The sequence below is a fragment of the Carcharhinus amblyrhynchos genome, chromosome 9 (genome assembly GCF_965287045.1).
Source record: "Carcharhinus amblyrhynchos chromosome 9, sCarAmb.v2.hapA, whole genome shotgun sequence".
NCBI lineage: Eukaryota > Metazoa > Chordata > Chondrichthyes > Carcharhiniformes > Carcharhinidae > Carcharhinus > Carcharhinus amblyrhynchos.
Window position 1 is genome coordinate 81,075,435 of NC_137332.1, and position 14,502 is coordinate 81,089,936.

A 14,502-nucleotide genomic window follows, 5' to 3' on the forward strand; every position below is an offset into this window, starting at 1 on the left:
TTCATTTACCAGTGTTACAAATGCACTGATTGTGTAGGACTCTCTGTTCATTGATGATCAAGTTCAGTAACTATTTTCATGCCAATCCATTGTAATTGGTGTATATGCAACAGATGTAGCTCAATAAAAATAATTGCAGGAAAGTGTTTTCAAGGTGTTTCCCAGAGATGCCACCTAACTGTGGTTCAACTGGCCAAGCCACTGTGCCTGATTAATTAGGATTTGTGAATGCCCAGAAAATACTATTTCTTTTAAAAACTCAACTATTGACAGAGGGGCCTTAACAGTTAAAGTCCTCTGTGCTTCAGCTGATAGCTCAGTAAAGCAATGGTCCATGGCTTGTTGAATTGGCTCATTAGTGGCAAGGCTGCTAAAAATTGGCCTGAATGCTATTGGGTTGAGAGAGAATGCACATGGCTTTTCGTAACAATAGCAAAATCATACCTCAGTATGCCAAACAGACAAAATTCTCTTTGACTTCCTTTTAAGTCAGCCTAACCCTGAAAAAGGTAAGCTGCAATATCATGATTGCCTGCACAAATCAAAACATAGGTTGCTTTACAGATATCCTTGGACCTGACTGACACTGAAGGTGCAAATTCTTTTTTCTTGACCTCAGGTAGTGCTAGAATGCACTGGGAAATATCAATGTTAAGCTCAAGTAAATTGTTACCTCAATTATCAGTGAAATGCCAACCAACCTTTCATTGTCTTTGAACACCCCCTCAAATGGGAAGGCAGTCTATGGTCATCTGGGACAATGGAGACTTTAACTATTATCCTGTGACTTTAAGCCTCTTTGTTACTCACTTTAACGGAGTAATAATTTTTTTTACATGATCAAACCTAGGTCTGTCGATGGAGATACAGTTAGAAATTACATGCGACAGTTCTGCTTTTGGAGGTATCATATATTTTATAACAGGAAATGTAGTTGACAGGCTAAGTTTCTGAATGCTGTGCTATGTTTAATGTTTTGTGTCTACTGCAGAATTAAGAAGCTATGTTAGAGCTTGTAGGATCTCTTTTGCACTTGGTGTTTTTGTGTTTTAGGATCATATTTTACAATCTGAGATCAGTTGTCTGCAATACGTGAAGAGGTTACCTTTCTCCCTATCACTGGTTTATGTTGTCTCAATAAATTAAATTCCATTTCTATTGCATCATATTTCAAGATTTTTGTCGGTGGCTTGGCAATCATATTGGGTGGTTATTTGTGGAAAATTAAAAACCAGTGACCATGTAAATAATCAAACAAAACTGAACAAGAATAAACTTGTACATAATGCTGAACAACACAACTTAAGTCAAAACAAAGTGTTTTGTTGATTGACTGGTACTCTCTCCAGAATTCCCAGCAGTGGTTCCTTAACTTGTTGTATCAGATGTGCGAATCGGACCAGAAGTTGTAACCGATCCCGCCTTCCTGGTGACAAGGTAAGCAGCACTTTTTTTTAAAAGTGGTCTATTCCTTAGTTTCTGAAGCAAAAATTTCAAACACTTTCCTTTATGGTTTTTCCATTTCTATATGAGATCTTTCCCACCCCATCTTCTTGTCTCATTTTCTAAAAAGTTCTATTTTCATCCTTTCTTTTGAAAAATTAACTTAAAAGCCAGTTTGAGGTGAAAATGTTAGTTCAAATTATTTTTGTGCAGAACTGCTGGCAGATTCATGCTAATGACGCTCTCCTGTTTTCAATGGATCCTTTGTCCCTTGCCCACCAAAGTTTACCTGTGCCTAGCCTCGAACTTGCATCTTTCTGTAGATTCTTACCAATTGTGCCCTCTGAGCTCGTGCTATCTAGGAGACCCTCCTTCTGTGCTCCCTCCACCCTATTTTCACGCAGTTGCTGACTACTCACCTTTCCTTTCTGACCCTCATATTAGCTGATATTGTTAATAGTTCTGTCTCCTCAGTTACTGCTTTCCCCTCCACAACTTCAAATTTGCCATTCATCATCCTGCTTATCACTCTTCTCAAAAATACAGTTCTTGACCTGTGCAATCTTGAAAACAAATGCTCTCTTTCCAGCATCCTTTTGTTTTTCAAAGCCCTTAAATGCATTGCTGATTCCCAAATCCGTGCCCATCTTTCATAGAACAGAATCATAAAATCATACAGTGCAGAAGAGGCCCTTTGGCCCATTGAGTCTAAACCAACACATGAGAGACATCTGACCTCCCACCAAATCCCATTTATCAGCACTTGGCCCATAGCCTTGAATGTTATGATGTGCCAAGTATTCTTTCAGCTACTTAAGGTATCCAGGTACTCTTTAAAAGATGTGAAACAACATGCCTTTACCAGCCTTCCAGGCATTTCAGACTGTCAACACCCTCTGGGTAAAAAAAAAATTCCTCACATCCTCCCAGAACCTCCTGCCCCTTGAACCTATGTCCCTCGTGACTAACCCTTGAACTAAGGGGGACAGCTGTCCATGTTCCTCATAATCTTGACACCTCAATCAGGTAACCCCTGTGTCTTTTCTGCTCCAACAAAAATAAACAAAGCCTATCCAACTTCATAACTTAAATGTTCCATCCCAGGCAGCATTCTGGTGAATCTCCTCTGTACACTCTCCAGTGCAATCACAATATTCCTCTAATGTAGCAACCAGAAGTGCACCCAGTACTCTAGCTGTGGCCTCACCAAAATTCTATACAACTCCAACATGAATTCCCTGCTTTTATAATAATGCCTCGATTGATAAAGGCAAGTGTCCCATATACCTTTTTCACCACCTTGCTAGGATGCCCATTCCATCTTTGGAGATTTCTGGATAAACACACCTAGGCCCTTTTTGTTCCTCAGAGCTTCCTAGTTTCATGCCATTCATTGAATACTTCCTTGTCAAATTACTCCGTCTAACGTGTACCATCTCTCACTTTTCAGAATTAAATCCCATCTGCTACTGATTTGTCCATCCAAACTATATCTATAATTTCTTGTAGCCTAAAATAGTCAGCCTTACTGTTAGTCACCGAGCCAATCTTTGTGTTGTCTGCAAATTTACTAATCTAGCCACACCTCCCCCACCCCTGGCTCCCCAACATAGTCATCTACTTGTTTACATAAATGATGAATAATAGGGGACCCAACACAGATCCCTGTGGTACACCACTGGATGCTGGCTTCCAGTCACTAAAGCAGCCTTCTGTCATTATCCTCTGTCTCCTATAACTGAGCCAATTTTGAACTATGATTGTGTCCTACCACTCAGATTTCCACTGCCAACCACTACTGAAATGACTCTTAGAATGTCACATGTGACTCTTTTATGCAACCATGATGGTGGAAAACTATTCCTTTTTGTCCTCCTCAACTTATCTGCAGCCTTTAAATGGGTTGACCATCCTCCCCCAATGCTACTCCTGGTTCATTCCAGTAGGGACTCCACAAGACGTTATTCTTATCTATCAGTCATAGCTGGAGAATAAGCTGCAACAGCTTCTTTTCCTCCTATTGTACTGTTAAATCTGGTGATCCCCAAAAATCGATTGTCTTCTCCTTATTCTCATCTACATGCTGCCCCTTTGTGACACTATACTTTGCCACTACTTCTATTGACCCTCCCACCATCTTCAAATTGACAGACTGCTTATCCAACATCCAAGTGCTGGATAAGCAGAACATTTCACCAGTGAAACATTGGGAAAACCAAAGCCATTGTCTTTAATCCTGACCATAAACTCCATTCCCTGGTCAGAAACTCCATCCTTCTCCCTAGCAAATTGTCTTTGCATGAATTATGCTAATGTGACATTTGCTCGAACTAGGCTGTTCCCACCATTGGTATCACATTTGACCCTGACATGAGCTTCTAACTACCATTTTTGTTGAAAGCACTGGATCGTGAAAAACAGAAAAGCTGGGTAATTTTCCCAGGGATATTTTAGACCAACTGTCATACTCCCATTGCAATCTGTGAAGAGGTCAAAAGACAGTCTGGATCATGAGCAAACCCAGAACTTCCGTCCAGCCTGGCATGGTAAATTCATGCAATGAATCACTGTGGAGCTAAAAATCCAATCTACCGAAAAACTAATACACCTGATCTCTGTAAGGACTTCTTGGATGAAGTAAAAACATACAACCAGTGCTCCAAATGCTGTGATAATGATTGTTACCAAGAAATGTAATAGGTTTATGTTTAAGATCACTTTTTATTCAGGGGAGTTTTGGAATGAGTTATTGCTTGCGAAATAGCACAAGAGAAGGTGAGTGGTGATCATTAAGGCATTGTGACAATGTTGAAGATACATCTGGACAAGAGATGTGAACAGTACAATGTCTGATTTATCTTATCGTTTTGTTCTGGATACAATTGCCATAGTTAGTGTGACGAAGCCTACAGCTGGCAGCATAACTGCCAATGTATCCTAGAGTGGAATAATAAACAGTGGATTAGACAATCTGTTAATTTTATTACATACAGTCTGTCTCCTGTTCAAAAAGAGTCCAGTATAATCCCAATATTGCTGTAATGTTTTGTTGAGTGCTGGGGACTGCAACGGAAGCTTTTTTTTCTCTCTGCTTCACTTTCTGTTCTGGTTATTTCCCATGCTTGGTAAAGTATATTCCTTTTCGTCTTTTCTATGTTCTTGATAGTTAGGTTTAACTAGCTAAAGTGTTGGCGCTCTTAACAAAAAAAAATGATTCATGGATTTCTTTACTGAAATAATTTAAAAACCACATTTGCTATCCTCATAATCCCAAATGCTAAAACCTCAGACATTTGACCTGCAAATACAGAGATGTGAGGAAGTACAAAAATTTATGAAATTTTGCATTGAAAGGATGGTTTGTTCTTGACTGGGAGAGGAGAGGGAAGGTTGGATTAACTAAATGGCACAATGTGTTGGAACATTGTCCATTTCCCTTGGGTTTGGATTTACATCTAGTCTGTATGGAATGAAAATCTCTACTGTCTTAACAGCTGTAAGAGGCCTAAGTGAAATAAGTTCGGGCAGTCTCATCTCCGTTTCAAATGAACAAAGTTCTGCAGCACACAGCTGCTGTAATTCAGTACTAAGTAAACAGCTTCAGAGTGGCAGTGAAGGTCATACTGCTGTGAGGTTGGAGTTAGAAAGATTGGTTGAAGGGAAAGCTTACTGTGCACCAGAACTGTGCTGGACCCAAATATAGCAGTGATTGATGAAGATACCAAGTTCAAGAATTTGGAACCGTTTCCTTAATGTTGACTCTAGAAGCAAACATTCTGTATTAATATGACATTTAACTGCTGATCTAGATTGATTGATTAATTACACAGGATTGGTGAATGATCTTTAAACATTCAGAATGATTGGCTGATGTTGATCCATTTGAGAGCAACTCTGTAAGTACGTAATCAGTCATATCCTTCACTCTGCCGTTACCATTGTTTTGGGAGTCAACCATGGTTTAATGAGGACTGTGAGGAGCAACACCAGGCATTCCTAAAACTTGGGTGCCAGCCAGGTGAAGCTAAAACACAAGGCTACATACATGCTAAACATTGGAAGCAGCATACTATAGCCAGAGCAAGAGAGTTAAACTCTCCGATGGCTGGAGTTGTACCACAGAAGAAGCCAGTTGTGGTTGGTGGAGGTCAGATGTTTCAGATGCGGGGCATTGTTGCAGTAATTCCTCAGGGTGGTGCCCCAGACCCAAGCATCTTAAGCTAATTTATCAATGACCTTTGCTGCATCATAATAACAGGAGTGAGGATATTTGCTGATGATTGCACAGTGTTCAGTAGCATTCACAATTTCTCAGATACTGAAGCAGTCGTGTCCAAATGCAACAAAACTTGAACAGCATTAATGCTTGGACTGATAAGTTGCAAGTAACATTTGCACCACCAAGTACCAGGCAATAACTATCTCCAACAAGAGAGAATCTAACCATCTCCTGTTGCCTTTCAATGGCATTGCCATCATTGAATCTAAACATCCTGAGCAGAAATTTAAAGGCCTGATCATATAAATACTATGGCTCCAAGAGCAGATCAGAGACTGGGAATTCTGCAGTAAATAAATCATCTCCTGATTCTTCACAGACTGTCTGCTATCTACAAGGTGCAAGTCAGGTGTATGACAGAATATGCTGCACTTCTCTGGATAGGTGTTTCTCCAACAACACCTAGAAGCTTGATGTTATTTAAGACAAATCATCCATCCACCACCTTAATCATTAACTCCCTCCGTCACCATTGCACAGTGGCAACTGTGTGTAACTACAAGATGCACTGCAAGAACTCAACAAGGCTCCTTTGAAGCACCTTCCAAATCTGTGACCTCTACTATCAAGAAGGACAAGGGCAACAGACACACTAGGTACACCAATATCTGGAAGTTCCCCTCCAAGCCTTGCCCCATCGTGACTTGAAGCTGATCCTTTACTGTCACTGGGTCAAAGTCCTGGAACTCCCTTTTTAACAGTATTTGGTTTACCTACACTGCATAAATGGCACTGGTTCAAGAGGCAGATCACTACCACCTACTCAAGGTACTCAATTAGGGATCAGTAATAAATGCTGCCCTTGCCATCAACCTTCATTTTGATGAAGGAATAAAAAATATAAGATTTTCTATCAATATTGTGCAGCAAGGGATAAAGCATGGAATAAGTCTTATTTCAGTATCTTTTAATTTTGGACTTGCTGCCGATCCTGCTTTTCCAAGCCCCCCACACACCATGTGACTCTTCTAGATGTTGTGGACCCTTCCACTCAGCAACCCTCTGGTTCATGGCCCCTCCCTCTCCCTAATTCACACTCTTGCTGTCAACCCTCAGGCTTGCAGCTGCTGCCGTTTCCTGATCTATATTCTCACTGGACTTCCTGCACAATGCTTCCCTCACTGTGAGCGAGGGTTCTGTAGATGAGTGGTGAGAAGCCAGAGGAGAAGTTTTGACTTAGATCTTTGACTTAAATCGCTTCTAAAGAAAAAAATAATTTTGAGGCATGTTTTGCCTTGCATGTCAAGGAGGAAGGCAGATTGCACAAGGCTAGTGGGTTTTTGAGATGTGACCCACCAAATAAATAGCTGTGACGGTCTAGGACTTTGGGTATGCGACTGCAGTGAGTTGTGGTTGAATTGTGTGCAGCAGACAGTGATTATGGGGTGTTCCTGGATTCACATACTATTTTATTAACATTTTAAAAATTGATTATAAAGTGCAGCTCAGTGTTTCTGCACCATTGGAACCTGCAATTTCACAACCTTGGCACTCCGGCTTCAGATTGGACCTGGAGCATGGACCTTCCATAAATGGGAACACATGTTGATCTGATTTGATTTATTCTTGTTGCATGTATTAGGATACAGTGAGAAATATTGTTTCTTGCACACTACAAAATTAAAACATACCATTAATAGAGTACATAGGGAGAAGGAAAGGATAAGGTGCAGAATGTAGTGTTGCAGTTACAGATGTTGTTGTTCGTCCATTGTCATCGATGAGGACCTCGACACCATTAGTCGTTTTGAGGCCGGTTGTGGTGTGTCCGAAGATACCGATCAGGCCAATTTGGGCACGGAATGTCCTGGCACATATTGGACAGACTTGTGTAGACACAATAGTCGTTGCGCTGGTGGCCCTGGACTTGTCTTGCCATCTGATGCGTAATATTCTGCAAAGACAAGTCATGTGGAAATGATTGAGCTGTCTTTCACGCCTTCGAAACACAGTTCACGTTTCACAGGCACACAGGAAGGTAGTGAGTACCGCGGTGCTGTAGACCTTCACTTTTATTGCTGGGCTGATTCCTCGACGTTCCCATACAGTGGAGCGCAGTCTACCGAAAGCAGAACTTGCCTTTGTTATTCTGCAGTTAACTTCTGTGTCAATAGTCACTGCTTGGGAGAGAGTGCTGCCAAGATAAGTGAACTGGTCCACCGCCTGTAGTTTCTGCCCTTTGATTGTGATTATGGGTTCTGTGTACAGTGCATGAGGAGCAGGCTGGTGCATGACTTTGGTCTTTTTAATGTTGACGGTGAGTCCAAAATTGTCACAGGCCGTGGAAAATTTGTCCATACTGACTTGCATCTCTGGCTCTGAGCCAGCGTACAATCAACTGCAAAGAACAGTCTCTTTCACTTTGGTAATAGCTTGAAGTCTCCTCAGGTTGAAGAGCTTCCCATCCACTCTGTACTTGAGGCTGATTCCAGCAGCACTGTCTTGAAAAACATCATTCAGCATGGCAGTAAACATCATGCTGAACAGTGTGGGTGCGAGCACACAGCCCTGATTGCCACCTTTGGTAACTGGGAATGCCTCAGAGGATTCTCCGCCATCCAGTACTCTGGCCATCATGCCACCATGGAACTGGTGTACCATCTGAATGAATTTGGGGGGGCAGCCGAACTTTGACATGATCCTCCACAGGCCTTGTCGGCTTACGATGTTGAAGGCTTTCGTGAGGTCAACAAAGGTTGCGCAGAGCTCGCGATTCTGCTCCTGACACTTCTCCTGAAGTTGGTGTGCAGAAAAAATCATGTCAGTAGTCCTATGACCTTTGCAGAAGCCACACTGTGACTCTGAATGCAGGCCCAGCTCCAGATGAGTGACCAGATGATTTAGCAGGACTCTTGCAAGGGTTTTTCCTGTGATGGAGAACAGCGAGATTCCTCGGTGGTTGTCACATACTTGCCGATTGCCCTTCCTCTTGTAGAGGTTTACGATGGAAGCATCTTTAAGTTCCTGAGGAATAGATCCTTGCTTCCAAAAGGACTGGAACAACTCCATGAGCTTCTCGATAAGTGCAGGACCAGCAGCTTTATAGATCTCTGCAGGTATGGCATCTGCCCATGGGGCTGACAGCTTTTGTGACTTTGGCTACTACCAGTGCGTCATCCACGTCACTATTAATATCAACCTGGGGAATCCTGTCTATTGCCTCATCGTTAATAGATGACGGTCGGCTGAGGACGGCTTCAAAGTGTTTAGCCCATCCCTGCAGGATTTGAGCCTTCTCTGTAATGAGAGTTGTACCATTTGTACTCAGGAAGGGGGAGCTCCTGAGAGATTGAGGTCCGTAGAGAGTGTTGAGAGCTTCATAGAACTGTTTCAAGTTGTTTCTGTCAGTGTATCCCTGTATTTCATCTGCCTTGGTGCTCAGCCAGGCATCCTGCATTTTACGTAGTTTATTCTGGACTGTCCTGCGAGCACTGGTAAAAGCATTTTTCTTGGCAGCTGAAGATGGGTCATTCTGACAGGCCCGATGAAGACAGTGCTTTTCAACAAGTAGAGCCTGTATCTCCTCATTATTTTCATTGAAACAATCATGCTGCTTGCGGGTGGAGGGCCCAATCATCTTCAGCGCAGATGTATGGATAGCATCCCTGAAGCGTTCCCAGTCGTCCTCAGCACAGCCTGCGAGGTGTAGGTCAGCAAGCTTGATTTCTAAGTCTTCAGCCATTGCTGAAGCTATGCTGGGGTTCTTTAGCTTGGCCGCATTCTTTCTTTTCATAACCTTGCTTCCTTGTGGTCGCCTCTTGGGTCTGATTCCTCATTTTGGAGACAATGAGCCTGTGATCTGTCCAGCAGTCAGTACCACACATGGCCTTGGTTACTCTGACATCCTGCCTGTGTTTTCTCCTGACAATGACATAGTCGATAAGATGCCAATGCTTAGAACGGGGGTGCATCCAGGAGGCCTTGTTATGGGTAGGCAGACGGAAGGTTGTGTTGGTGATGAGGAGGTCGTGTGCTGCACAGGTCTTCATTAAGAGTAGGCCGTTACTGTTACACTTGCCCACTCCATGCCTCCCGATGACTCCGTGCCAGATTGCAGAGTCAAACCCTACTCTTGCATTGAAATCGCCAAGCAAGATCAGCTTGTCAGTACTGCTCACTGCTGATAGTAGGACGTCTAGTTCTTCGTAGAACTTGTCTTTCATCTCGTCCGAGTTGTTCATTGTGGGGCATAGGTGCTGATCAGGGTGGCTTGACTTCTGTTCTGTTGCAGAAGCTGTAATGTCATAAGCTGGTTGTTCATACCCTTGCGTAGTCTATCGAGTTTCCGAACAAGGTGACTCCTGACAGCAAATCCAACTCCAGCATTGCAACGCTTGTTGCTGCCGCGACCGCTCCAGAAAAAAGTGTATCCACCTCCAGTTTCAGTCAACTGACCTACGTTGTCAAGACGAGTTTCGCTGAGGGCTGCAATGTCCACGTTGTATCTTGCAAGCTCTCTGGCAACTAAGGCTGTTCTTCTGTCTGCTGTAGGATTGTCCAAAAACGTGCGCATGTTCCAAGTGCCAATGGTGAGCGGTGTCACCTTGTGTTTTATTTTGTTTGTTTGACCGCAAGATGGAATCCCCGCCAGTCGCCGTAAACTGGCCAGGGTGTAGTGAAGCAGGCAATGCTTCAGGCACCTTTTCTAGCTCCTTCCTCATTGTACGGAGGTGAGCTGTGTGTTCCTGAAGAAGACTTCTCAGTCGCCCAGGTAGATGCCGAGTTCCACTATTGCTTCGGTCAGTGGAAAACGACCATTAGACCTGAGCTGCCTGCGTGCAGGTCCGTGACTAAAGCTCCCAGTGTATCCACACCTGCTGCTTCGTCGCTCGCCCATCGCCCCAGGACACTGATGACGATGATGGTGTCGAAACTAGCGCTAGATTTGGATTAAAGTAAGGGAGAGTTGCGCAGCGTCAGCCTCACTCTCTCTTCCCAATTCCCATCTAGATCTAGTGGTAAGACAAGAGTCAAGATGGCTGGAGGTGGGACTAGGCGCAGTGGATGATCAGGATGTCTTCTGTGTCTTGTCCTGCTCTTCGCGTTCCACGATGCTTGCAGAGACTGCCTTCTTGATTGTTGGACCTTCCATTGTTCTCGTCTGCTCGATCCGCCAGAGTCTGTCTTCACATGCTGGGATAGACATCTCCCTATTTCACCGAGGGTTGAGACTCAGCTCTCACCTGGTTTAGCTGGCTTGTCGAGGCCGTTGCCTAGGGTGTGGCCGCTGTTGCATGCAAACAGCTACAGGGAGGCACAGGTGAGAGCTGAGTGCCAGGTGGGGACAAAGGATGGACAAACCGCCCTGAAAGGACGCGACATGTTCCCCCACGAAAGATACTACCCCTCCCTGACACCCCATGCACTCCATGCATTTACAGATAGTGTGAAAAGAAAGATTAGCTTAATATACGATAGAACCATTCAGTAGCCTGATGACAGCAGGGAAGAAGCTGTTCTTAATTTGTTTGGGTTTGTATTTTTAGACTCTTGTGTCTTTTTCCTGAGAAAATGTCTAAGGTGTGTGAGGTCCTTGATTATGCTGGCTGCTTTCCCAAGACAGCGGGAAGTATAGACGGAATCAATGGATGGGAGGCTGGTTGAGTGATGGACTGGGCTCCGTTCACAACCCTTTGTAGTTTCTTGTGGTCTTGTCAGAGCAGAAGCCATACCAAGCTGTGATACATCCGGATAGGATGCTTTCTACGATGCAATGGTAAAATATTGGTGAGAGTCAATAGTGGACATGCCAAATTCCTTAGTCTTCTGACAAAGTAGAGGAGAGATGAATGGGAAGTTCGGCAGGAGCTGAGTTAGGAAGTGGCAGAGGCTGCAGGTTGGAATGCTGACATAAAAAGGGTGGGTTACGGAGCGGGAGAGTCCACTCCAAAATTGTGCCAGTTGGGTCACAGAGCTCTATATCAGACAGGCACCAAAGAACTTTAAAAGAAAACGTGTCGCTAAATGAGATTACAGGCCCCAGTAACTGACTGTCAAAAAACATATGATGGACCAATGTTAAACAGCGATGTAACTGTACAAGCAGTCAGTGAACACCTATTTGGAGCAGGAATGTTATCTAATTTCTTACCATTCATTCCGTAAAAGCATTATTATTCAAAACAGACCAGAACTGGTAGAGGAACATCTGAGCTGAACTGAGAAAATTTAAATTCCTGAACGATTACAAAGCTGTAAGGATTTTCTTCGATCAAACTTACCTCTATACCATGAGAAGGAATTAGCTAACTTGAGTTGCACATAAGGACTTTCCTTTTGGTTTATAATTTCCTTGTTTCTAAAAGTTTTGTTATCTTCAGTTAGCCAACAACTACCTTAAATCAAATGAAAAGGAAAAGGTCAGCTAAGTTTGCACATCTAATTTCTATTGCTCCAACTCTGGTGCATGTCTGTTATTATGCTTCAAGTTATTTTTGAATGTTAACAATTTGTGCCATGTTCTGGTCATGGTTTATTGTATTGACAACATTTTTGTAAGGATAGAAATGGTGTATGCTGTAGTGTACCATGCGTGTTTCTGCTGAGGTAGATATATGTCTCTGTACGGTAACTGTATTCAATTATTTGGTGAGGGATCTGTGCAAGTGTGATCAGTTGGAGTTTACTTGCTCTTCAGGCTACAATTTAGAACGCAGAATGAATGTTTCTTCTATTTATGTGTAATTGATGGACTTTGTTTGCAGACTGTAAGTTAAAAACTATGTGATGCTGGCTTAATATTAGAACAGAGTAGATGGGAGTGTAGTTTAATATAGTTCTTTAAAATTATGAAAAGATGAGACAATACATCAAAATGGCATTTCTTCTGCTTGAGGGGATCACTGGACTAAGGGGATATTGACGCAATAGATTTAGGACACCGTAGAAGTAAATCTTCTTGCACAAAATTGTGAACCATTGGGCTGCATGACCTGAGTTGATGATTGCAAGGGAACATTTGTTAGCATTTAAGAATAGATTCGACAGGTGATTGAAGGAAAAGAAATCAAGCAGGGAGATGTGTTTAGAACTATTCATTTGAAGGGAACACCTCACCACGGACTGGGCTGTCTGGTCTATTTCTGCTCACTTCAAGTAAAGTGGAAGTAATTTGGGTGAACAAAATTAAATGCCAATAAAAATGCAATCTCAGAAATAGCTCCTTTTAATGCTGTGCATTCATGCAATTCCATTCTGTACCAAAGGGCATGTTCTTCTTTTAAATCATGAAGGAATTTCATGCTCTTGATGCATTGGAGTTCTGTATCTGGTTGTATCATTTGGCAAATGTGCAGTTGTATTTTAAACTAGATGAAGTGAACTCCATTGAACCTCTGCTTGAGGTTGAAACACTTGGTCAGTAGGGTGGTTAAAAATGATATTTGTTGAATAGGTGTTGCTGTCACAGTATGCAGTGCGACGTCAGTGAAATGCAGACCAAACCAGGCTCTTGTCAACGGTTTCCAAGTTGAAATTCCATTTCTGTTTAGTTATTGAAGAACCAGCCTCTGAATGAGGTTATCATAACAACACTGGCCTTTCATCTCTCCTTCTCCAGCTGAGCTCATTCTCCTTGCAGTGTTTTTGTTTCCTTTTGCCCATAATTGAATGGTTACCAGCCAGAACATTTTAAAGCTGTAATGTTTTTCATTTCTGCTGAATCTCTTCTTAGCTTGATACTTTTGAGAGAGGAGGCCTGGTTCTTGCTGCTGCCTTTCAACTTTGCAGAGGTTTGAATGTAAATTCACCTTGATGGTACAGAGGTGATGAGAAATTGTCTTCATGATTTATCATTTTATGTAGTTTTCTTTAGTCTGGTTCTGAGGAGAGCTATGAGTCTTCTAAATTGCTCACTTGAGCTGGATTTGAGCATTTGTTTTAAAACGTGGATCCAATTGCATGGCGAAAATGATTGTTAGGTTACAGTTTAAGCATCTAAGTCTGAGCTAAAATGTTGGCCTCCATATTTTGAAGAAGAGTTAGTTGGAATGTAGCATGTATCTGTTTACACTATCTTCCTTCTTCACATTTTCATTAAATGCAGGCAGTGTTGAGGGGAAACTTTGAACCTATGATTGGATTATCCAAAAAAAGAAATAGGATGGGTTTAAAAAGAAAGAAAAATTGCTCTTTTTCAGATCAGTAGTTTGGATTTCTGGATCATCACTATACCCAGTTTAACCCCAAGTCTGTCCATTGTGTTCAGATACAAACAACACATTAGACACGCTTGCCAAGAAAGTGATTTCCCTGTCATTCCCTCATAGATTTAATCTTTCTACAACCTAGGCTAAAGAGCTTCATCTGTCTTTTTTTTTACAATGAGTTGGGAGCACCCAGATCTGATGGATATAATAACCCACTTGGGAGTTGCCATTCCAAAATTGACTCACTAGTGCTGTCTGGATTAGGAGTTGGACACAGCCATTTCAATTCAAGTGGGGAGTGCCACCACTAGTAATGGCCAGTCAGATTGGAAATGAGTAGAAACTGGGTATTGACTCAGTATTTAGAAACTATATTCTCGCCTCCACTTACTGGTGCTCTCCAGTTTGGGGTTTGAACACATCTCCTGACTTGTAAGTGGGAATGGTATGATTAAACCGAAGATTCACTCCCTAATCCTAAATCATTATAATAAATTAAGTTTTTCTTCTCGGCAATTTTAATGCATTCCATTAGTGGCTTAACAGGAATAGTAAGAAGTTCCACAACACCAGGTTAAAGTCCATCAGGTTTATTTGGTAGCACAAGCTTTTGGAGTGTTGCTACTCCTTCAG

At 42.4% G+C, this 14,502-nt stretch overlaps 1 protein-coding gene across 1 annotated transcript in view; it reads left to right on the forward strand.

Annotated features, from left to right (window-relative positions):
* The window catches only part of imp3 (IMP U3 small nucleolar ribonucleoprotein 3), a 248,249-nt gene that overhangs the window by 174,108 nt on the left and 59,639 nt on the right, over positions 1-14,502 (forward strand). The window contains exon 5 of the mRNA XM_080195980.1: positions 1,386-1,437. Within this exon, the coding sequence (XP_080052106.1) occupies positions 1,386-1,437 (52 nt within the window). The remainder of the gene's footprint in view (positions 1-1,385; positions 1,438-14,502) is intronic.